The sequence below is a fragment of the Callospermophilus lateralis genome, chromosome 18 (assembly GCF_048772815.1).
Source record: "Callospermophilus lateralis isolate mCalLat2 chromosome 18, mCalLat2.hap1, whole genome shotgun sequence".
NCBI classification, from domain to species: Eukaryota; Metazoa; Chordata; class Mammalia; order Rodentia; family Sciuridae; genus Callospermophilus; species Callospermophilus lateralis.
Genome location: NC_135322.1, coordinates 54,306,201 through 54,331,795, shown reverse-complemented (window position 1 = coordinate 54,331,795; position 25,595 = coordinate 54,306,201). Strand labels below are relative to the sequence as shown.

General features: G+C 37.0%; 1 protein-coding gene across 1 annotated transcript in view; it reads right to left on the bottom strand.

Annotated features, from left to right (window-relative positions):
- Hydin (HYDIN axonemal central pair apparatus protein) overlaps positions 1-25,595 on the bottom strand; it is a 316,785-nt gene that overhangs the window by 177,663 nt on the left and 113,527 nt on the right. Inside the window, exon 17 of the mRNA XM_076838342.2 lies at positions 25,036-25,188. Within this exon, the coding sequence (XP_076694457.2) occupies positions 25,036-25,188 (153 nt within the window). The remainder of the gene's footprint in view (positions 1-25,035; positions 25,189-25,595) is intronic.

The following is a 25,595-nucleotide window of genomic DNA, read 5'->3' as shown; positions in this document are numbered from 1 at the left end:
TGACTCAATGTGTTTTTCAAATTTCTCCTGTAACTTTCCTACTCAAACTTAGCTCTAGCAGAATATTAAAATATTAAGAAGTAAGCAAATCCTGTCTTTCCAGAAATTAAAATGTCCTTTTTTATAACTGTTTGTTAATATATTAGTAAAAGATAATAATCCTTATAAGTTTGATTTTCAGGTGTGTAGGTCAATTATTATTGGCAGGAGAAATTACAAGAATTGATGCTACAATATTCTATTCATATTTAGTTTCAAAGAAATAATTTCTAATGTATTTTTTAAATTTATTCCCCGCAATTTTTTAACACTCTCAAAGTGAAAGCACTAAAATGAGTTCTAAAAGAGCTATAAATGCAAATTCAATCTTCTATAGATATTTTTGAATGGATCAAGTTAGCTTCATTTCATCTAAAGTTTTTATTGCTGTAGATAGGAGTCCTTGACTTATAACATTTTCAGTCTGACCTACACCATCAAAGCAATACAGGGAAATAGATTTTTCATGCCCGAGTAATCAGCCCTTCTCCTTTCTTAGAATTACTTGTTTGTCTTACTTGCAGTTTTTATATTCCAAGCAGCTATTTTAGATAAGGTAATGATAGCTGCTATAACAAAAAGACCTCTGATACTCGATGGCTTAATATAATGGACGCTTATTTCTTATAGCTTCTGTGGAAAGAAGACCTGAAGCTGCTTTCCAGGGCTGAGTGGGTGAATTTCCTTCTTGATGTAATTTATTAATCAAGCTTGGCACAAAGTCAGACAGTAAAATATAGCACAGAATCCAAAGAACAAGGTCCATTAAAATGAATTCCAATTGGTGGGTGGGGATGGGCCTCTGTTCCAATCAGTCAGTCACTCAAGGACCTCAGCTAAAAAGATTCTGTGGCTTTCCAGGATACTCTGGACATTGGTTCATTGCTGGCCAACAGGTGGAGAAGGAGAAAAGAGTGTGATGTCCTAGGATTTTAAGTACCAAACCTTGAAGTGGAGCATACCACTTGTGTCCACTTTCACTGGCTAGAACTCAAGTCATGTAGCCACACCTAACCTCAAAGGAGGCTGGGAAATGTAGTCTAACTCTGGGTCCAGAGCAAAGGGAAATGGGCATGGTTAGCTGCTAGCTGCTCTCTGATAAAACTACCTTGTTGGTTCAGTCCACCACTACAACCTTGGGCATTCTCCCAACTCCAACTTTCCTAAATATCAGCTTTTGAAAAGTAAAGGACTCAAGTGGGAGAATAACTTGGTGTTTCAAATCTTGTCCCCTTGTCCTGGGCCCAGAGTTCACATCCATCTGTTGTTAGGACAAATAGAAGGACAGTTAGGAGAACAAATAGGAATGTTCTAGGCAAAAAGAGTTCAATTCGTTGGGCTTTCTCCCCAAATTTGTGGCCTTAGAGTGTTCTACATTTTACTCATTTTTGAGATTCAGCTTACAATAAAGACATAACTTTCCTATGTTCATGTGAAACTCCACATCATGTACAACCACAAGAATGGGATCCTAATTAGGATAAGTTATACTCCACATATGTATAGCATGTCAAAATACACTCTACTGTTGTTTATATCTAAAAAGAAAAAATTTTAAAAAGACATAAATCAATGTCATTTTCGTCCTTTTTTACATCAAGCAGTGAGATGCATTTAAAAGAGGGTACTGCCAATGTCATTTCCCCCACTCCATCCATTTGTTTTCTTCCTCCAGCCAGTCACATAGGTCAGTCCTCTATTTGTGATGCTTTTGTGATGTCATGGCATGAGTGTCCTGTCAACTTGGGGGATGTGCGCCGTTGCTATTCTGGTTCCTGCTGATACAGGTTAGCCGCTTTGGAAAGAAGACATGAAGCTGCTTTCCAGGGCTGAATTGGTGAGTTTCCTTTTTGATGAAGCTTATTAATCAATGCTTGGCACAAAATCAGACGGAAAAATACATCACAGAATCCAAAGAACAAGGCACATTACGATGCCGATGCTAAGGCCCTGGGCCAGCCCTACAAGTTAGGCTATAAACTTCTAGCATCTATTTGTCTATTTGGTATTTGACTTTTAGGTGTGCCCTTCACTTTTAGGGAGGACTTAGTCTACGTGACATTTTCTGTTATTCAGAGGAAATTTTAGGCTAAAGAAGACATAGATGGATGGTTGTCATTGTAGTGTTGGAGGACATTTTGTAACCTTTTAAAAACCACAATACAGCAAGATAACAACGAATGAAATTAGGTTAGGAGAGAGAGCTCTGAAAGAAAAGGGAAGTGGGTTTGATCCCTGCTCTGCCATTTCCCAGATTGGACTGTGTCACTCAGCCATGTCCAGTCTCAGTTTTCTCTTGTGTAGCTCAGGATATAGATGGTATCTTCTGCATGAGTTGTGGTGATGGCTAAAGGAGGTCAGGCATGTGAAATTCAGCATAGCATCTGGTCCTCACAAATGACAGCATTGTCACCATTTCACCGAAGTCCAAAATGCCCCACATATACCTCATGATGGGCTCAACAGTGTTTGCTAAAAAATAAAAGATTACAATGCTTGCTGGAAGAGAACCATGTTGGGGCTTGTGCTAGGCAGAATTCTAAAATGGCTCTGAAGATGTCCATCTCTCTGGGGGACAACAGACTTCCAGTCAGAAACATAAATCTAGGCACTGCCATGAAGGGATTTTGCAGACATAGTTATGATCTCAAATAAGCTGACTTTAACATGCTGACTTTAATCAGACTGGGCTCTTCCTAGTGAGGCTAAGCCAAGCCTAAGAGGGCTTATGGGAGGGGCCACATCACAGGGAGCAGTGGGTAGCTCCAAAGCAGTTGACAACAGTCCTTGCTGATAGCCATCAAAAAAAGGGGCTTTCATCATTTAACTACAAGAAAAGGGATTCTTCCAGGAATCTGAAGGGCCTAGTCACGGGCCTTTCCCTAGCCAAGCCTCTTGTAAGAAATTCAGCTTGTCAAAATACTTATTTGAGTCTTTTATAATCCTAAGGAGAAGATCCAAGCCTGGATTCCTGACTCATACAGACATATTATTGGGATTGTTTTAAGCCCCTAAATTTGTGGTAATTTGTTGTCCAGCAATCGAAAACTATATATATATATATATATATATATATATTTTTTTTTTTTTTTTGGAAGATGATAAAAAACAAGTCTTTCATCAAAGATTCAGCAGTAGCTTCCTCTGCCTTTTCTGTGGACTGGGGCTGGAAAACCAACCATTTCAGCAGACCATGAATAACACATCAGGAAGCGTGTGCATGCAGATGCATGATGCTGTGAAGATGGAATATTCGTGCTCTTTGGCAATTTAGAATTCCGTGCCCACTGATGATTAGTGCTGAGCCTTTCTCTCTGAGGTTTCATGTATCTGAAGATAACATTTGCTTTTTATTTGGCAATAGGGCATCAGTGCACAGCTTAGGCAATGCTCAGCTCCCAAGGTAAATAGGCCAGAGCTTTTATGAGTTTCCTTATTGTGTATTTAATATTTACCATGAAAGGTAGACGTGAGGGCTATTGTTTGCACATGTCACATCAACAATAACTGAGAGTGTGAATATCCTCAGACGGACCTGTTATTCTGTATTGCTAGCAGCTATGAAGCCTGGAAAAAGTAGTACTGTGCACTTTTCTTCAAAATAATTCATTTGCCAATTGAAATCTGCAAGAATTTCCTCCCATGGAACGAGAGGAAGCAAATAATAACAGAAACCAACATGCAGGGTGAGGGATTTCTTCAGATTTATACTATTAACTCAGCAGATGATCGACTTTTTGTGTGTGAAATGAGAACAATGAAGAGTCACTAAGGCCTGTCTCCTTTCTGTCATCTAAATGGTACCTCTAGTCATATAGTTCTCTAAGGGAGTCACTTTACAGCTTAAAAGAATTAACTGATAATTCAGAGATGAGGTGCAGAACAATTGGTGCTACAGCTTAATAAAGGAGGTAGTTCAGGATCACGATTAAAAGTGTGGGTCTTAGAGTCACAGGACCTGGAGGTCAGTTCTGGACTCTGCCATTTGTAGTCCAGTAACTTTGAGCTAATCTTAAACAGCTAGGTTTCAGTTTCCTTACCCGTTAAATGTGCTACATGAAGTTAAAAAAAGTAGGTACCAAAGCATCTAGCACCGTAGCACATTCATGTTATCTTCCAAACTTCCTGTCTGGTTCTCCTTCCTGCTGGCACCCTCCCCAACCTGCATCACAGATTGGATCAGTGCTCTCCTGCTGCAGATTACGGATGGCTCCCTACTATCTGGATCAGTGGTAGAATCTTTTACCCCCTTTGAGAAAGCCACAAACCTCTCTACAGGAAAATACACATACATCTATGTGCATGCACACACATACTCAATCCAGACTTTACATACTAGTTCCACAGTTCATGAACCCCAAAGTGGTGGACGTTTGTCACAATTTTTTTCTGTTTGATCCATCAATAAGCTCACTTTTAATGGTCAAGGTAAACATCATTTTGTGTGAATCTTGATAGAAGAGGATCTCACTTTCTTTTGAGAAGTCACCCAGACCCTCTGCAAACATGGCAGCCTGCAATCAGGACTGGTACCAGATATGCCTGATCTGGAGGATATAGTACCAGTCTTCATAAAAGGGCCCCAATGCTTTTTCCAGACTTGCTTCCCAGGATACCAGGTCATTTACCCTTCCCAAATGTGCCAAGCATCATCACATCTAAAGATGCTGCTCTCAGGAATGTATCCCATTTCTCTGTCCTTAGTCACCACTCAAATGTTCTCACCTATGATGAACTTGCATTTGACAGAAGAATGAATCACCTCCTCCTCGGTGCTTACACATTTCAACCTGTCTGTGTACTCATTTCTTTTGTGAGATCGTGAACTCCGGAGAAAGAAACCATTCTACTTACTGGTTTTCTCTCCCCTTGGTCAGCACAGTACCAGGAATAGGGACAGGGCTCAAAAATAATACTTATTGGCCAACAAATATATGCAAATGTCCAGATTTACTAGAAAGCTAAAGAAACGCAAATTTAAATAATAAAATTTTTAAAAAATTTGCTATATTTGGCAAAAACAAAAATGTTGGCAACAGTCTGGGAGAGAGGAAGAAGGGGCAGAGAGGAGAGTGAGTGAGAGAGAGAGAAAGGTGTGTTACCCAACACTGGGACACTGGGGGGAGGGGGACAGGATACAAATTGGTTCAAATTTTCTGGGAGCTAATTCACAAGATGTACTAAGACTTTTAGTTATGTTTGTGTTGTTTGACAACAGCAATTGTGTTTCTAGGAATTTAGTCAAAGGAAACAGTTAAGGATGTGAGCTGTAATTAAGACAAGCATTGTTTATAGCAGTGAAACATTGGGATAGGGTTAGTTAAATCAATGGTGCTGAAGTAATATGAGGCAATAAAATCAGTCAGTAAAGATGATCTGTAGAGGAACATTCCTTAATAATTCATATTAAAAGTGATGAATATACATCTTGAGTGAAAATAGCTGGCAAAGGGTAGGAATACACAGAGAGACTTCATTCACAGGAAAATTTTCAGAAGTTGCACACCAAAATTCGATTAAGTGATTTCTCTTTTCTTTGCCTATTTGCTGTTTAGGATAATATTATTGGTGTAGTAAGAAGATACACACTTAAATTTAGCAAATGAAGGACTCTCCCTAAAAGGATATTGTCTCTTTAGAGCCCATTTAATTTTAACTCTGCCTTCATGCCTCAGTAGCATTCAATTTCTGTCTTTCTTAGAAGCCTTTTTTAAAGTAAAGAATGCATGTACATGGGTGTGAAACTCAGGTGGATTCCAAGAGTGAAGAGTCTTTCTCATGCCTGTAAATGATCACTAGTCACCATCCCCAGAGGTAGCTACTGTTAATGGTTTTCTATGTCATGTTCTAGATATAGTTTATGACTATAAGAAAAAAAAGGATATCTGAATATATACCTGTCCCTCCATTAATGGGGGCATAGTAGGTAGACTTTAATTTTTTTGTTTTACTTTTTATCAAATGTATATATACACACATAATTCAATATGTCAAATTCTAGAAAAGGCACACTGTGGAAAACAGTAGTCCTTTGAACTCACTCTACCATCTTGCCAAGATTCAAATTCTTGGGCCTGAACATAGTCAGCCACTGCCAGTTCTTTGAGCATTTTCTTTTAGTACCGGCTGCGCTAGCTAACCAGCTTCTATTCCTCATTTTTTTTTTCAGTTTGGACATTATCTTCGGAAGATAATAATAATTCTATTCTATACCTCTCTGTTTTCTTTCTTTCTCCTCTACTTTCTTCTCCCTGTTCTCCTAATATAGCTAAAACTTACTTTTTGGTGAGATAAATACTTGCATTTATATTATTATGAGTATGCAAATTCTATTCATGGATGAGCCATAAAAAGTGTTCTGTGGCTACATTTCCTGTTTTTCCCCCCACAACTATGTGCTCCCAGCAATTATTATCTTTACTTGGTCTTCAATCTATCGTGGTCTCAGTCCCAGAGACTCCACCAAAGGGACAAACTTCCTCCTGATATTTTCAGGAACACAGACTTCCTATCAGTTCCATTTCCTTGGAGACTAATCTATCCTGGAGCCCTGTGTCTCAATTCCTCTGGACAAGCTGCGCTCTGCCCTGTGACATGACTGGCAACCCAGGAATGCCACAGGGCCATCCTGTGGGTTCCTCTGGGTAGTCTCCTCGGGAATCCTGTTTCCTCAACCCTGTGCTTTTTCAGTGTGGTAGAGTTTTCTTCAGTAGCCTTCTGAGAAAGGACATGTGGATGGTAACTGTATTGAGAACTTGCCTGCCTAAAATGTCTTCCTTAATTTCATTGATATCTTTATTTTAATTAAGTTTAGCTCTTAAGAAAATAACATATTACAATATTTCAAAATAACAGTTGTTGTTTAACCATAATTGTACAGTACTAAATTTCTTCAAGATTGCTTGCTCAAAAATAAATAAATATAAAATAAATAAAAATGACAATAAAAATAATGTTAAGGGTAAAAAATAAAATAAAATAAAATGTCTTCCTTTTAAAAATGTTTTTTTTATCAGTTACTTCTAATTACATATAATATTGGGGCTCATTTTGACATAATCACATATGCATGGAGTGTACTTTGTTCCACTTTAGTCCCCAGTACTTTCTCTTTCCCTCCCCACTTTCCTCGCTCTGTTCCCCTGCCTCTACTCTATAGTTTTATAATTGGTGCTTTATAGATTCACATAAAGGTGAAATTCACTGTGATATATTCATATATGTACATAACATAATCTTGTCCATTTCATTTTGTAGTTCCTCCCTTTTCCCATCCTTCTCCCTCCACCCTTTATTCCCTTTCTTTACTCCACTGATCTTCCTTCTATTTTCATGGAGTCTTCCCCCATTTTCCCCCTATTTTGCTCTAGCTTCCACCTATGAGTAAAATCATTCGACTCTTGACCTTCTGAGTCTGGCTGGATGTTCTCCAGTTCTATCCATTTACCAGTCAATGCCATAATTTCATTTTTCTTGATTGCTGAGTAAAACTCCATTGTGTACATATACCAAATATTCTTTATCCATTCTTCTGTTGTAGTGCACTGAGCCACAGTTTGGTTATTGTGAATTGCTATAAACATTGATGTGACTGCATTCCTATAGAATGCTGATTTTAGATTGTTGGGATAAATACTGAGGAGTGAGATATAACTGGGTCATATGGTGGTTCCATTCTTAGTTTTTTGAGGAATCTCCATATTGCTTTCTATTGTGGTTCTACTAATTGGCAGTCCCACCAATAATGTTTGCATACACCTTTTTCCTCACATCCTCACCAGCATTTATGAGTATTTAAATTCTTGTTGATTACCATTCTAACTATATGATTTGCATTTGCCTGATTGATAGGAATGCTGAACATTTTTTATGTATTTGTTGGCCATTTGTATTTCTTCTTTTGAGAAAGATCTGTTGATTGAGTTATTTGTTTTTCTTTGGTGTTAAGTTTTTTGGTTCTTTATATATTGAAGCTAATAATTCCCTGTTGGAGGAGTTGCTGGCAAATATTTTCTACCATTCTGTAGGCTCTCTCTCTCCACTCTCAATTGTTTCTTTTGCTGTGCAGAAGTATTTTTAAATTTAATGCCATCCCACTTATTGATTCTTGGTTTTATTTCTTGAGTTTTAGGGATTTTGTTAAGGAAGCCAATAATACTGAACCAATAATACTGGAGTGTTGAACCCATGTTTTCTTCTATTAGTTGCAAAGTTAATTCTTACATCTTTGATCCACTCTGAGTTGATTTTTGTGTAGTGTGAAAGATAGGGATCTAGTTTCATTCCTCTACATATGAATATCCAGTTTTCCCAACACCATTTGTTAAAAAGGCTATTTTTCTCAGATGTATAGTTTGGGCATTTCTTTTAAGTATCATATTTTTTTGTATTTTTAGTTATACATGATAGTAGAGTCAATTTTGACATATTTATATAAACATGGAGTACAGCTTATTCTAATTAGGAACCCAGGCTTGTGGATATACATGATGTGGAGATTCACTGTGGTGTATTCATATATGTACATAGGAAAGACATGTCAGATTCATTCCACTGGCTTTCCTATTCCTATTACCCCTCTATTCCCTTCTTTACTCTTTGTCTAATACACCGAACATCTATTCTTCCTCCAAGGGTATGTGTTAGCATCCACATATAAGAGAGAATAATCAACCTTTCGTTTTGCCACCTTTGTTGAATATCACATGCCACCTTTGTTGAATATTTTTGTGGATTTGTCTCTGTGTCTTCTACTCTATTTCACTGGTCTTCATATCTATTTTGATATCAATATACCACACTGTTTTTGTTACTGTAGCTCTGTAGTATAATTTGAGATCAGGTATTATGATGTCTTCAGTATCATTCTTCTTGCTCATTATTGCTAGTCTATATCTTTTATTCTTTCAAATGAATTGTAGAACTGCTATTTTTCTAGTTCTGTGAAGAATGTCATTGGTATTTTGATAGGGATTATATTGAATATGTGCAATTTTGATAATATGACATTTTTTATAATATTAATTCTGCCTATTCAAAAACATGGGAGGCCTTTCCATCTTCTAATGACTTCTTCAATTTCTTTCTTCAGTATTCTATAGTTTTCATTACAGTTGTCTTTCACCTCCTTGGTTAGATTTATTCCCAAGTAATTTTTTTGAGATTACTGAAACTGGGATAGAGTTCTTCAGTATAGGAAAGCAATTGATTTATGTATGTTGTTCTTGAATCCTGCTGCTTTCCTAAATTTTTAATATCAACTCTAGAAATCTTCTGGTAGAGTTGGGTCTTCTAGATGCAGGATCATATAATCAGCAAATAGGTATTTTGGCCTTTTATTCCTATTCTTATCCCTTTAATTTCCTTTTTCTTGCCCAATTATTCTGGCCAGAGTTTTAAGAACTATGTGTTGAATAGGAAAAGTGACAGGTGAAAGCATTTTTAGAGAAAATGTTTTCAGTTTTTCTTTGTTCAATATGATATTGGTCTTGAGTTTGTTGTATGTAGCTTTTATAATCTTAAGTTCTTTTCTTTTCCTTAACTCTATTTATGTGGTAAATTATATGAACTGATTTATGTTTGTTGGATTTACTGTTGAACAATGTACATACATATTCTGGAGATACATTCAGGCCCAGAATGTTTTCTTCCTCCAGGGGTGATATATGTTTGCTTCTGGGAAAGCTGTGAAGGAACGGCCATGCTGAATTTCCTGCATCTAGGTAGAGATTGAAATGATTTGAATTGAGGGTCTATTCTAGTTTACCCTTGTTCCTAGTGTGTGGCCTTCTGGATCCTCACTCAAAGTCTGGGAGTTTTACCCCACATCCTCCTCTCGATTTTATATCCTTAGCTCATCCTGACTCATTTTTTAAAAATCTCTCTAGATCTTAAGTATTCTGAAAGCTCTTTTCATCTTTTTAACCTTTTTCTGGAGTGACACAGGAAAAGCTGTCCCAAATATCGAGCAAAAGTCTCTTGGTTTCTTTTTGCTCTTGACTTCTCACTAGACTGGTTGCTCCCTGATTTCCTCAGACTCATGATTTTCACATTTTGCCCAGTATTCCCTGTTCCCAGAAGTAAATAGTTTGAAATGATAGATTGAGTAGCAAGAGTTGGTCACTGATATGTTGAGAGTCCCTGCTGGTCAAACATGATCCACTTCTTGATTTTCCTATCTATGGAGGAAAAAAGTCTGTAAGAACTGTAAAGCCAACTGACTGTGCCAGGGAAGCTGCTATACGTAATTCATGTTGCTCTCAAATAATGCATATCAATAGTTTTTTTAGGTTACTAGGTTACCATCCCCAAACAAAGACCATAATGTTCTTTCTGAAAGTCACTGTCTTTTCAAGTTTAGTGAAAGGTGACACTTATGTTTACAAGGCACAGATATGGTTAAATAAAGGAAACAGGAAAGGACCTCAGCATGTGGGCATGAGGGACACAATGCCTGGTGGGTGGGTGGGGTTGGGGGGGATCTGTACAAGCAAATAAACTCCAAGAAGAGAATCAAAAAGATAATGAACCTAAAAACCTATTTTCTTTCATATGAAAGGACACATAGGCATTCATCAACACAGTTTTGGTTTTGATTTTTTTTTTTTATTTTATAAAATGGCTTCACTGCCTAAAATTTAGGGAAACAAGTTAAGGGTGAAAAAAAGAGTGTTCGAGAGCCCATTTCACAGAACTCTGCACTATATGTATTAGTTCAGAAGCTTAGGGCCCCTCTCAAGGTCCCTCATTTCTTTTCCTTCAGCTACAGATCCACAAATGTTTATGCCTTTCCATAAGCCATTTGACCTGGTTGTTTTTGTTTGTTAACATTAATAATTTAGATTTATTGAATGCTTAGTTTTTCAACAGACACTTTCTACATTGTCATCATGTTTAATCTTCTAGATACCATTTTAGTTACATTTAAAGAGAAAGAATCCAAGGCCCACAAAGGTTAAGAAACGTGTTAGTATTTGCAGAATTAGAACTTGATCCCAGATCTGCTGGAATACAACACCTGTACTCTTGATGGAACAGCACCCTACCTCACACTCATACTTAACAACTCCTAGACCATGTCTTCTCTCAGATGATGTTACCCTTCCTTCCCTGATCATTCATCCCAATTTAATATCCTAACATCTAAGAGAGATTTTTTTTTTCTTCCAAAGCACAAAACTTTATGTTGCACACAAAAATTTCATTGCAACTAACATTAAAAAGAAAAGAAACGCCTGAGTGCCATCCTATGGAAAGTTCTACTGTGCAATGAATGTCTCTGCCTTTTTACTTGTATGGAGAAGGGGAAATGGAACTGAGGAAGAATATGATTTTCTCCCTGGTGAGCATCATATAATATTGATGAATATATGTTAGGGGTTTCATACCTCTAAAAACCTCTGTACCATGCTACTTGAATGCATTTCTTGCTTTTGTTCATTATATAACAGTGGTTATTCTGTTTTGTACTGGTTTAATGTTGAATTATGACTTTTACTGTCAGTGCACAAAATGGGCAGAGTACATGCTTTAGTTGACAGTGACAAAGACAATGACTCTTAAAAGTGACAAGAGTTGGGCTGGTGATGGTGCTGGTTATGGGGAAGAAGATACACATTTTTATGGAAGTAGGAAGATGAGATTTGAGGAAAAAGACTTATTTGACCCATACCGAGGAAGTTATATCTAAACTCCTTCTGTGTTGACAGGTATTAACTGTACACTTGAATAATAGTTAATTAGAAGAAACCCAATTTTCTAAAACTAATTAAGATCAGAGACAGAATAAAGATAGACAGGCTTGCAAAGCATGCAAGAAACCAAGATACTTCCAGTTTTTTTTTTTTTTTTTGACAGCTCCCTAGTGACAATTGAACCAAACCCCCTCCTTTCATTTTGGCTTTAGCTTAAATTCAAACTAGTCATATTCGACCGGTAGAGCTGTCATTCTAAATTCAGGGAAGATGCTGACCCAATCGTGTTAACTAACATTCAATCAATAGCTTTCCTTCTCTCTGTATAGTTTATAATCAATATGACCTGCTAGAATCTATCCTCTGGGTTTCATATTTAGCTTTTCCAAAGTGAAAGAGATCTTAAGTGGGGGGAGAGACTCTCAGTTCTTTGTTAAGCACAAACCTTTGCTTCTGGAAGGTTCTTGATGTTATTGCCACTGGCATCCTCTTGTCACTAAATAGGTCACTTTGGGATGGCTCAGGAAGAGCCTAAACCATTTTGGAATGGCCATGAATTTTATGTGACAAAAGATGTCCATCATGGCACAGTAGAATTTTGTTCTTATTCCCTTATTCCTATTTCTTTTACAGATTTTTCACAATGAAGGCAAAGAGAAAAGAACTCTGCTTTTATGCCTATTGAAAATAGATTACACCCTCTTTCTGTAAGGAGGATATTAATACATAAAAGACTGTATATTAATACATAAAAGACTATAAAGTAGTTAAGAAGACTATAAGTCAACGAGCTTAAGCTTTGAAACATGTTTTTCTGACACACAGAAAATTGAGAAAAATTTCAGAAAAAACGAAGAGTTGGGCATGGCTATATTCAAAAACAAGATGAGCATCACACGGCCCATAAGTGAAACAGAACAGGACTGACTGAAGCTACAATCTAGGAGGTGCCAGGTTCTTGAATCAGTAGAAGTGTTTTGGGGAATAAAAATGGAAGCCAAAAGATCTTGCAGGAAGTAATGGATGAGGGCCAGTCCCCAGCCAAGGCAGCTTTCCTGTGTATGTGAAATAAGACCTACGAAAGCTGGAATGTTCCGACAAATGCACTCATGCCAGCGAGGTGGACATGGTGGTAGGGAAATAGTGACTGTCAGATAGACAGACCATAGGCCAAGCCTCAGCTTTCCAATGACCAAAGCTGAGTCTCCAATATCCCCATGAGCAGGGAGGTTTAAGACTTGATTCTGGACTAGTGATCGTGTCTAGGGTGAAGGCAAACATTAGAATTCTAGAAAGGGAGATGTGGACACTGAGAATGAGAGAAAAAAACATACTCTGTGCTAGACTGATTTATCATTTAAATTTCCAAATGCTCAGAAGAACAGCTGCAGACAACCAGGTAATAGATTTTTTTTCTTGAGCAATCAATAGCTCAAACTGAAGTTGATTAGAAAGCCCATCTGAGATCCTTGAAGTGATGCAGAATAGTTTAATATATATAAAACAAAGATTGTGAAACAATGACAGTTAAGAATCAAAATCCCACTCCAGCCCGAATGGTAATTATCAAGAACTCAAATATTTAACAATAAATGTTGGGGAAGACGTGGGGAATACTCTTATATTGTTGGTGAGACTGCAAATTAGTACAACCACTCTGAAAAGTAGTATGGAGATTCCTCAGTATAGGAATAAAACCACCATATGACCCAGCTATTCCACTCCTTGGTATTTATCCAAAAGATCTAAAATCAGCTCACTACTGTGACACACCACATCAATGTTTATAGAACTGCAACTCACAATAGCCAGATTATGGAATCAGCCTTGGTGTCTGTCAGCAGACCAATGGATAAAGAAAACCTGGTACATATACACAATGGAGTTTTACTCAGTCATAAAGAAGAATGAAATTATGGCATTTGTAGGTAAATACATGGAACCGGGGAACATCATGCTAAGTGAAATAAGCCAGACTCAGAAAGTTAAGGGTCAAATGTTTTCTGTCATATGTAGAAGCTGGACCAATGTAGCAAACAGGAGAAATAGCAAAGAGGAAACATTTGAAGAGATAATGGCTAAAACACTTTCCAGAATTTAAGACATAAATCCCTGAAAAATTGAAGAGAAATTTAAGAAAATAAAGGATAAAAACATAATCTTAAAAGCAACTAGTGAAAAAAGACAAGTTACCCATGTAGGAACAATAATCAAGGTCACAGTGGCATATTTACCAGCAACAATTGAAAATTGAAAGGAAAAAGCAACCTGTCAAATAAGATCTTATATTCGGCTGAACTGAAAGAGTGGAGTCTCATAAACAATGAGACCTTTATCAAAGAACGTAGAAGGCTATAATTTAACAAACAAACCAACAAACAAAAAAATACAAACCAAGTCAGATATGGTGGCACATGCTCAGGAGGCTGAGGCAGGGGGATCACTTAAGGCCATTAGTTTGATACCAGCCTAGGCAACAGGGACTCTGTCTCAGATATAAAAGAAAAGGAAGTAGAGAAATACAAAAAGAAAAACTAGGGGGAGAAACAGTAAAGTATACAGGAAGTATAAAATGATATGGCAGAAATAATCCAACATATACCACAACCACAATAGGGTTAGAAAGCTAAATTTTGATGTGATAGGTTGAATGATGGCCCTCCCCAAATTATGTCTTAATCCCTGATATCCATGAACAGTTGCCTTACATGTCAAAGGGGTCTTCAGACACGATTAAGGATCTTGAGATGAAGAGATTGTCCTGGATTATGGGTCTGGGCCCAGGGTAATCACAAAGGTCCTTTTAAGAGGGAGGCAAGAGAGTAAGACAGAGAAAGATGAAAGAGGCACAGATGAAAGTCAAGGTCAGAGAGGGAGAAGATGCTACTGGCTTTGAGCACTGAGAAAATGGCCTTGGGAAAGGAATGCGGGTGGCCTCCCAAAGCTGGGAAGGCAGGGAAGCAGGCTCTTCCCCAGAGTCTCGTGCAGCCTTCTAGACACTTTCCACTGTTCACCTTCAGAACATAAGTGAAGAAACTCATCACAGCAGCAACAGGAAACCTGCTTATTAAGTCCTGCTTATTAAAAGGTGGACTGTATCATTAGCTTTGGAAAATTCACCTTATGCTATTTAAAATAGACTTATCTAAACAAATCACAAAACATTGAAAATAAAGAAATGAAAAATTCCAAGTTGATGTTAATTTAAAAAAAGGCAGATATGTCAATATTACTATCAGGCAAAATAGAATCTAAGTCAGGAACCACAAATAGGGATTAAAATAAATAATATATTATGAAAAAGGGAATAATATACCAAGAAGTAATTAGGTTATAGAAGTTTGAACAATATAATTAATAAGATTGATTTAATACCAATATACAGATGACTAGTCTGTTATACTAGATAGCTAGAGAATATATATCTTTTTATGGTTATTTAGAATATTTATAAAAACCAATCATATGCTATGTTTCTCCAAAACCAAATTCAGAACATGTATCATACACATCATGTGCTTCAACTTCAATAGAATTAAAAGTTTTGCTACAAAGCTATAAAAGCAAAAATGGTATACATCAAACTATATACACGTATTTAATTGACATTTTAAAAAGAAAATCACGATAGTCTCATTTATAACAATAACAGAATTATTGCAAATAACAATGTGCGGGGGTTTACACACATTATGTGTACGTGTGCAATGTGTATTTCAAAGGAAAAGATTTATAAACTGAATGCACTACTAAACTAAGATTGAAAATATGTTAGTTCCAATGAAGGTGTTGTAGGGACAGACAAGGCAAGGCACCGAAGATGGCAGGAAACAGTTTTATTCGACAGCAGCCAGGTTCAGAGGGCACAGTTTTTTCTGTAATCAATCAATCCCCTGAACCTCGAGTTCAGGGAGTTTCAGAGTTTTATACCCAGCATGTAATGGGAGGGGCTCAGAAGTTCCCAGTCTGCAGAAGTTCACATAAAAGCAGCTTTTTCTTTCACTGTTCTGGGCAAGTTAACCCTTCAAGGACAACACCTGAGAAAGAAGAGCTTCTTCTCCCCTTCTTCCCTCCCCTTGCCAGCTGTTGCCATGGAGCCCAACTGTAACTTATCTTAAAAATATAGACATCTCTGTGAAGCCCAGCTCAAGGCCAGAGGCCTTGTTTGCACACTTCTTCAAAGAACTATACTGGATATGTTTGTGAAAAACTAGTAAGGGGTGTCCAGCACCTGGAGTGCTGGTATCTTTTTGGCCAGTGGACAAGTAAAATAGGAAGTTTATCTACACTGAATTCTTTCTTAGAGACTCTTTTGCTGACAGTCCTAAAATCAGCCATGGTAAAGATTTCTGGAGAAGCCCAGTTAAGATTTTCTGTGGAGAAAAGGGGGTGCCATTACAAAGGTGCTTGGAAAAGAACAAAATAGTTATAAAAAGTAGAAAAAATATAAGACTAAGCAGAAATTAGTAGATAATTTTTTTTTTAGATTCACAAACTTTGTTTTTAGGATAGTTAAGATTCACAGGAAAATTGAGTGGAAAGTCTGGAGAGTTTGGAGTATAATACTGTATGCGCCACACATATTCAACCTCCCCCACCATTGCCATCTCCCACTAGAGTGATGCATATGCTACAATCAGTGAACCTATGTTGATGGCTGTCATTATTGCCCAATATTAACAGATTAAAGGAAAAAAATCACAATTATCTGAATATATGCAAGAAATGCATTATATTTCAGCACATGTTCATGATAACAGAAAAAATAATAGATGAAAACTTTGGTATTTTCACATAAACCTTAAGGCTTGCTCTTTGTGTTGTACAATTCTGTGGTTTTGATAAATGCAAAATGACATGTATCCATCACTATAATATCATGAAGAATAATTTCACTGACCTAAAAATTCTCTGTGCTCGCTTTCCTCCCCTGCACCCATGGCAACCACTGTTTTTTTTTTTTTATTTTTTATTTTTTTATTTTACTGACTGCATAGTTTTGCCTACTCCAGAGTGTAATATAGCTGGAATCATACAGTAGGCAGTCACATAGTTAATATGCACTCAAGCTTCATATATGTCTTTTGGCATTTTAAAATCATAAGAAAATATTTTAAATAATTTTATGTCAATATGTTTGTAAACTTAGATAAAATAAGTCTGAATAATCATTATAGAAAACAAATCAATACTTACATTTTTCTTACAACTATCATCTCCCATCACCAATTAACTCACCAAATGACTTAGAATTGGCATATTATAGTGATATAGCCACTTCAATGTTTACAGCAGCTCAATTCACAATAGCCAAACTATGGAACCAACCTAGGTGCCCTACAGCAGATGAATGGATAAAGAAAATGTGGCATATATACACAATTGAATGTTATTAAGTCATAACAAATTATGAAATTATGAATTTGCCAGTAAATGGATGGTACTGGAGAATATCATGCTAAGTGAAATAAGCCAGTCCCCCAAAACCAAAGGCAGAATGTTCTCTCTGATATGTGGATGCTAGCCCACAACAAGGGAGAGGAAGATTAGAAGGTCATTGAACTAGACAAAAGGGAATAAAAGGAAGGGGGGGGGATGGGAATAGAAATGACAATAGAATGAATCAGACATATATTTCCTATCCTTTATATATGAATACACAACAATGTAATGCCACATCATGTATTAATGGTATCCTAACTGGAACAAGTTATATTTATTCTATGTATATATAATATGTTAAAATATACTTTACTGTTATGTATATCTAGAAAGAACAACAACAAAAAATAAACACACCAGACTTGTAATTAAATGATTTTGTCATCAAGAAGTGGATCCTACTATCTATAAAGATCACATAAATGTCTTTTCCAAAAATTAGGAAAAAGGTTAAAACTGACTCATTATAAGAATGAGAATCAGCCAGGCATGATAGTACATGCCTGTAATCCCAGTTGCTGAGGAGTCTGAGGGAGGAGGATCATGCATTTAAAGCCAGCCTTAGCAAAAGTGAGATGCTAAGCAACTCAGTGAGACCCTATCTCTAAATAAAATACAAAATAGGGCTGGCAATGTGGCTCAGTGCCCCTGAGTTTAATCCCTGATAACTGCCCCCCACAAAAAGATTGCAATTAATATTCTTTTTTTTTTTAAATTTTTTTTAGAGTGAGAGGGAGAGAGAGAGAGAGAGAGAGAGAGAGAGAGAGAGAGAGAATTTTAATATTTATTTTTCAGTTAACGGCGGACACAACATCTTTGTTTTTGTATGTGGTGCTGAGGATAGAACCCGGGCAGCACGCACGCCAGGCGAGTGCGCTACCGCTTGAGCCACATCCCCAGCCCGCAATTAATATTCTTAATATCAAAATCAGAAAAGTGCAATGCTAAAAATTATAAAACAATAGATGCAAAATTAAAATAAAATAATGGTAATTTTATCAGCAATGTACTTGAATAATATTACTACTGATTGGATTAATCCCAAGAATGCAGGTGACTCACAACCAGAAAATCTATTAATTTAATTCAACATATGAAGAGATTAAATGAAAAAAATCATAATCATCTGAATGTATGCAAGAAATGCATTATATTTTAGCACATGTCCATGATAATAGAATAGGAGGGGATAGAAACTTCTGTAATGTCACATAAATATCTACCAAAACCTCCTGTAGGAGATACTATGCTTAGAATGAAAACATTTGGAATGTTTTTTTTATTGAGGTAGGGAATAAGGCAGAGATATCCATTCTAACCTCTTTTATTCAACACTATATATGAATCCTATCCAATGCAGTGAATTGAGAAAAAACAGCAAGCTATAAGGATTTGAAAGGAAACCTATAATAGAGAGCCTACAAAAAATTAGAACTAATTAAGAGATGTGTGGCAAGACTTAAAGCTGATAGAAGAAAATTCAATAGTCTTCCAATATGTTATTAATATGATGTCAGAGAATACAATGCAAAAAAGGTACCCTTCACACAAAGGAACTTAGGAGAGATGAAAAAGGATGTTTTATGAAAACAATTATAATATTTTATTATAGAGCATAACAAATCCTAATAAATATTCACAGTCAGCTCCAGTGTTCATTTTCTAGCTGTGTAAATTTGGGCTACTTTTCATTATTCTTGTACCTCATTTTCTTCAGTAAAATAGAGGTAAAAATAAAACACATTTAATCAAGTTATTGATGAATACATAAAGTAATACACATAAAAGACTTAGTGCCTTGTACATAACAAGGGCTAGTTGTTATTATTAAGTTGTAGCATTTAAGACAGTAGAGATAGTAACACTGAGGTAGATAAACTGAATAAAACAGAAAGCTCAGGAACACACCTAGATACATGTTAGATCTGTAGAATCTAATCTGGAGTAACAGAGGAGGCATTAAAAGAAAAAGAAAGGACCGTTCAATAACTGCTATAGGACAACTGACTTTCTTTCTGGGAAAAAGCAGACATTATTTGCATTGTATATAAAAACAAATTTAGTTGGACTAAAGATGTGTGGAAAACAGGAGTCTAAAGTATTTAAATAGAAGAATTAGGATAGAGTTCTTCAATTATACATAGGAAACAGGAAAGGAAAAGACTCATAAAACTGGCATCAAGATTAAAAGCATATTTAAGAAATATCCAAAGCCTCATTATGAACAAAAGATTAGTATTCTCAATATATAAAGAACATCTACAAATGCGTAATTGATAATAGATAATTATTACAGGAGAGGATATCCAAATAAACCATTCTGAACCTCAAGAGTAATAAGGGAAACACAAATTAAATCCAGAGTGAGTTACTATTTCATGTTCATAATGGCAAGAACTTAAAGAGTCTGACCATACTAAGTTTTTGCCATTAGAGAAACATCTCAAATACTCTTAGAAGGGCACATTGATGTAATGACTTTGGAGAACAATTTGGACATATCTAATGAAGCTGAAAAATCTACTTGTTTCCTGTCTTAAGAACCAACAATTCTACTTCTTGATATTTGCCCAATCTAGAGACAAATATTCTGTTCACTGCAGCACTTTTTTAGTAACCCAATTGTGAACTAGTAGGCAAAGAAATAAACACAATACTGGTAAACTGATTATATACGGCAGCTAAAGGATAGTTTATATGCATTAATATGGGTGGATGCTGGAATCACAATCATGAGTCTAAAAAGCAAGTTTCAAGGTGTCAAATGAGGTGCTATGATTCAGATACACTTTAAAACAACAAAATGCTACAACACAGTATTTATGAATACATAAATTATATAATAAAATATAAAAAAATGGCTTTGACATACATCAAATTCATGATAGGGTTTGCTTCTGGGCAGAAAGGAAGATAATGGAACTGACTAGGGGAATATATGGACTTTAATATAAATATTTGATTTCTATTAAGAATAGGGGGTAAATGGGGAAAAGGCTAATGTGTGAGGTTCTAGTGTCAAGTATAATTCTTGGATTTTTCTGCATTGAGAATATAGTTCTTGACCTTCTAAAATCAAATAATTCTGTGGTGAAAATAAACCAGACTAAAATTCATAAAATACAAGCCCTCATGTAACCTTGGACAGATCTCCTAACCAAGAGGAATTCAAGTTGTCTGATCTTCTAAATGGGGACACTGAAAAAACTAAAGGCAGGGGGTATGTATCGAGACTACAGAAAAATGCTATCTAGGGCATAAATCATGTACAATGCAGAAGTGTAGTTCTGGGCTGGAAAACACATATTTTATTGAAAATATACATCTTAGTAAACAGTTATTATCTTGCAAAACCCATCTGTAACAACAACAACAAAAAAGATGTTTAGAGGTGTAATATCTGTGGTTGGTCTCTGATTCATGCACATTTCTTTCTTTTTTTTTTTTCATATACAGATTTCTTTTTGGTTTCCTTGAGCCATTTCCTTCCATAGACAAGTTGAGGACAAAGCTCATCCACCTCTTAAAAAGCTGAGAAACAGCTCGTTCTACACATTATGGGGTGTAACATCTTAATGACATCATCTGTCAAAAGGCTGTTTGCCCATTAAAATCTCTCTAGCATGAATCTCTTAATCTAGTAAGTTCCACAGAGGTCTAAGTCCTGGGTCTAGAGAGCAAGTTCAGGTGTGCAGCGATGGGGGAGTGTATCATGCATAGCCACAGTTTTCTATAGACCAGTTTAAAACAAGCCCTCTGGCAACAGTTACAATTTTCACCATCTCTTAAAATGGATAAAGTCTAGCACCAAAGATCACACTGGATCTGAATGCCTGACTGACATTCTTCTGGGTTTGTTTATTTATTTTGTTAAAACAGGGGCCTCAATTTGAATTTTAAACCTCATTTAAGAACTACAATGGTGAAGAATTTTTATACACATCTACATATGTGAACCTAGTTCTTCATTATACATTGCGAAGGAAAAAGATAGATCATGTATCTTCATTTCAGATATATAATGAAGAATTATGACTGGTTGGAGAATGACATAATGGCAGTGCTTTGCATATAGACATCTCTACGTATCTCTGATGAAAACAAAGCTTATCCAGTTCTTTTGTCTATTTCAGATGATCCTTAACTTTTTGTTCTGCCCTTTTTAGCAAATCCTGCACTTCTAAATCTAAGGTTGTTAAAGGAAGAAATATGAAACCAAAATCTTCTTGCCATTTCCAGGTCCATTCTCATAAGCACTCATTAGGTAAAGCCAGGCAGTACAGAAACTCAGTGGAAAAGGTCAAGTCTAAGGTTAGACCAGAAGGACCAGAACAACATCACACTCTACTGAAATTGCAATTTACTTAATCTGTCTCTCCCTGTTTCTATCTCCTTACAATGGGATTACAACAGTATTTTTCTCATGGAGTTTTATTAAATGCAATGCTATATATAAAGTGGCCAATAAAACTAAATGTTAGTAATAGTTAATTCAATGTCATCATATTGTCATTATCATAATTGCCAAGCTTGCTGAAAGGTGCTAAGAATTAGGTGCAGAGCTCTTGTCATTAAAAGGAAACAGGTACCGAAACAAATAAATACAGAAAGAGGGTCCCTACTGAGGTGAGGAGACGACTCAGTTGCCTGAGGGTCTGAAGATGATGTGGAAGCGCCGTGTTTCCCTTGCTGCCACATCACTGTATGGTTATGGTAAGGGGCCAAGAAAAATCAGTGTTTTAAAAGAAGAGCACTTGAATGAGGCATCAGAATTCCTGTTTCTAGAGCCCAGGGATTCTACATACCAAACTGTAATGACCTCTTGCTGAGATCACGGAGGCAGAGGCCACTGCAGAGATGCTTTAGTGCCAGCTGACATCCAAGGTGTCACTGGCATCTGAACACAAGGCTCTGAACTAATTGAAGCCAAGTCCAAACTAATAGCACAAGGAAAAGGACTGCAGATGCTTCCAAACAGGTCCTGAGAGATACACGTGCTCTGCCTACCCAGGGACACCCAGGAGAAGAAGGGATCCATCCTCCAGCCCAGCACTGAGGACCTCAGGGCCCCCGCCACGTTCTCACCCCCATTTCTGCTGCTCACCAGAGACAGGGAAATCTCTCTTCCTGAGATAGCCCTCTGTGTGCAAGCAGAAACCACTCTGCCACAGGGCCTCTCCACACCCTGGCCTCACGTTTGGATGTGACAGTTTTTACCCCTCCAAACCAGAGGGAATTTAGGCTGCTATCCCACTTACTAAACTTCTCCCTGGGAGTGGTCAGGATGTGCTGGTATTCTAGGCATTCCGAAACTCTTTCCCTGTGCTAATCAATTTTTTTTTTTTTCACACTAAGGATAAGTTAGGCTTTAATGGAACAAATATATAATATTTAACTTATATAGATAGATTTTATAATGTATACAAAAGCTATATATAATCACTTCTAATCTCTATCTAAATTTATAATGTATTTATATAATCATATGTATAGATTATATATCTATATACAATGTTCACTATTTCCTCACTTCATACTATATGAAGAGGACTTTTTTTAAAAGAAAATCTTTTTCTTATTGGTATAGCATTTATTTCAGAGAAATTCAAAATAGATCTGTGTCACTAAAGGTAAGCATCCAGTGTCTCATCTCCTGACCTCGGGATGATAACAAAGAGATGTTTCTTGCTAAAGGAGAAGTTAATCACAGTGGTTGCCATGATGTGTGGGCACATATGAGGCTCTGTAGGGCAGACTGCTAATGTCTGAGGAGGCATGACATGCACTGATGGCCAAGAGAGGAGAAAGGAAGCCTCCTGATGTCAGGGTAGCCAGCAAGAAAAGAGCTTCCAGCATCTGAATCAGTAGTAGGCTTATTTAGGGAACAAGCATCTACCTGCTGAAACCTTTTCCTAATGCTTAATAGTTTCTGTAAGAATTGGTACTGTAGGGGCTGGGATTGTGGCTCAGCAGTAGAGTGCTCGCCTCACACAGGCAGGACCCGGGTTTGATTCTCAGCACCACATAAAAATAAAGGCATTGTGTTGTGTCCATCTGCCAAAAAAAAAAAAAAGATTCTCTCTCTCTTAAAAAAAAAAAAAGAATTGGTACTGTACATCAAGTTGAAACTCAATAAATGGTATTTCAGTTTCTTTCCACTCTAATTTCTAAGTTAGCATAATTCAGTTTCTATAACGTCAATACATATTTATTAGAAAATCCAACAAAACTTCCAGTTGAAATATGAAGAGTGTAATTTCCACCTATGAGAACTACAGTTGAAACTACTTTTGTTCTATAACTCAATAAACATCAGTTTCCCAAAGCAATGGAGGGAAAAACACATCCTAAAGTAGATCATTAGTGTCATAGGACTGGCTCCTTGGAACTAGAGCTCGCTGATTTAAGGAAACATTAAGGAATTGAAAGATAGCATCAGGAAATGAAAAAAAAAGTCATATACAAGCCAACTGGGCCATTCAATATATACAATGGAGCTTTTTGTTTTTTTGAAATGTACCAAAAATTGCCATAAAAACTGAGATCTGGAGGTATTTGAGAATGAGAGGGAATGGTGTTGTATGTGCGTCGGGAGTTGCCATCTCCTTCCTCCCCAACCCACACAAGCCCTGCTGTGCTCCCCCCTCATGGTTCTCTCCCACTGTTCACTAGGTACTGGACCAGGAACCAGCACTTCCTAAGCAACACTTGTGATGGCTCCCAAATGCGTCAATAAGCCAATTGGATAAAGTCCAGAGAAAATGTCTTCTCTGCAGGATTTTTCTCTAACCATTATTAAGCAATATCCTCTGCACAAGCTCCTTAAGGCTGTGGTGCAAGGTTGGGGTTGTGTCAGAACCTCAAATTGAACGGAGCAGTGACTGGAGGTGGAAATGGCTACCTCTCCATGAAGTAAGGAAAAATAATAAAAACAAACAATGGTAATGATAGTGGCTGCCAACTGGGGACCAGCGGCTGTCATGAGTCAGCAGCAAACTATGATCCTATTCCTTCTGACAGTGGTTTTTAGAAAATTAGTATTATTTGATCCTTCAGAAATATCTGACAAATGCTGAAACTAAAGGTTATTTAAATGACAATAATGTGGGGGTAGGAGGAGGGCTACCACAGAAAAAATTGAGAAAACTATTTCTAAAACTAAGAACACTTTCAATTATTAGGTTCAGAATTCCTAAATTCTACAAAACAAACAAACAAAAATCCCCAAATCTGTCCCACTATATTATGTCTGTTCTTGTATAAAAAATAAAAATCAGCTTATAAGAGACAGCAGGTCAAAATGTCATTGTGACATACACAGAAGCAATATACTCATTTAAAAAATATATTTGTCTTTGTATTCATCTTGGTCTTGCTGTTTTCTTTAATTTCCATTTTTGGCAAATACCATCTTGTATTTCATACATGCTTATAAACTACCTTAAAATACTCTCAGAAGGAAGGGAGAATAAAAATAGAATAAACATACTAACAAATTTGTAGCAAAGGATTCAAATTAAAGGGTTTCCAGTTACAGAGACATTTTAGGAAGTGTTTTTCTAGAGCTGGAGCCAGGCTTAGGAATCTTCACTAGGAGAGCTGGGACCTCTGAAGCATCTTCCTGAGCTAGGATGATATGAAATGTACTTGTTTATTTGCCAAATGACTTGCATATTGTATTTCTTCATCAACAAAAAGGTTATAACCAAGAGGAATTGGGGATGGGGGTGACATGATTCAAACAGCTTAAGCATGCAAATCTGTTTCTGTGCTCATTTTCAAAGATGTGTTGCAAAAACCAGGCCACTGCCTACGAGCCAGAGCTGGGTTTTCATTACACGATGGCCCAGGGCCTACTCACCATGCGTGCCCGAAACAATGCAGGAATGAAGGACTGGTTAGCTAGGGTGAGAATTCTGGAAGAGTCCTTTAGGACGTAGATATTGCCAAAATCAACTTGAGTGGGGTGCACGTAGATCACAGGGCCTTCCCCGATACTCTTTATATGACATACCTGTGTTCATGTGAGAGAAAGAACAGGACCAGCTGAAATGGCTGGCTTTAAAAATCAGTGCCAGCGGAGGCTCACAGCTGCCCTTTTTATAAAAAGCAGAGCATAATAGGGTGCTAGTGGGAGCTGACATCCCTTCCTACTGGCCACAGGGATGGTCATGCTGGGTCAGACCTATGGGTCCCAGCCCAGAATTCCTGTGCACTGAGGGGAAACCAGAATCTTGGGCCTCTAAGACCCATGCAGCACTCCAGCCTCGAAAACACTTTGCATGGGGCTCAGGGATGGCTCTTTAGAGCTAGGGTGGCTGGGTTTAAGTTCAATTCTGTCACTTCAGTAGCAAAGTGACAGAGAAGGGCCACTGCACACAGCTGTGCAGGTTAGTGGCTGAAATCCACTTGTACTATGTC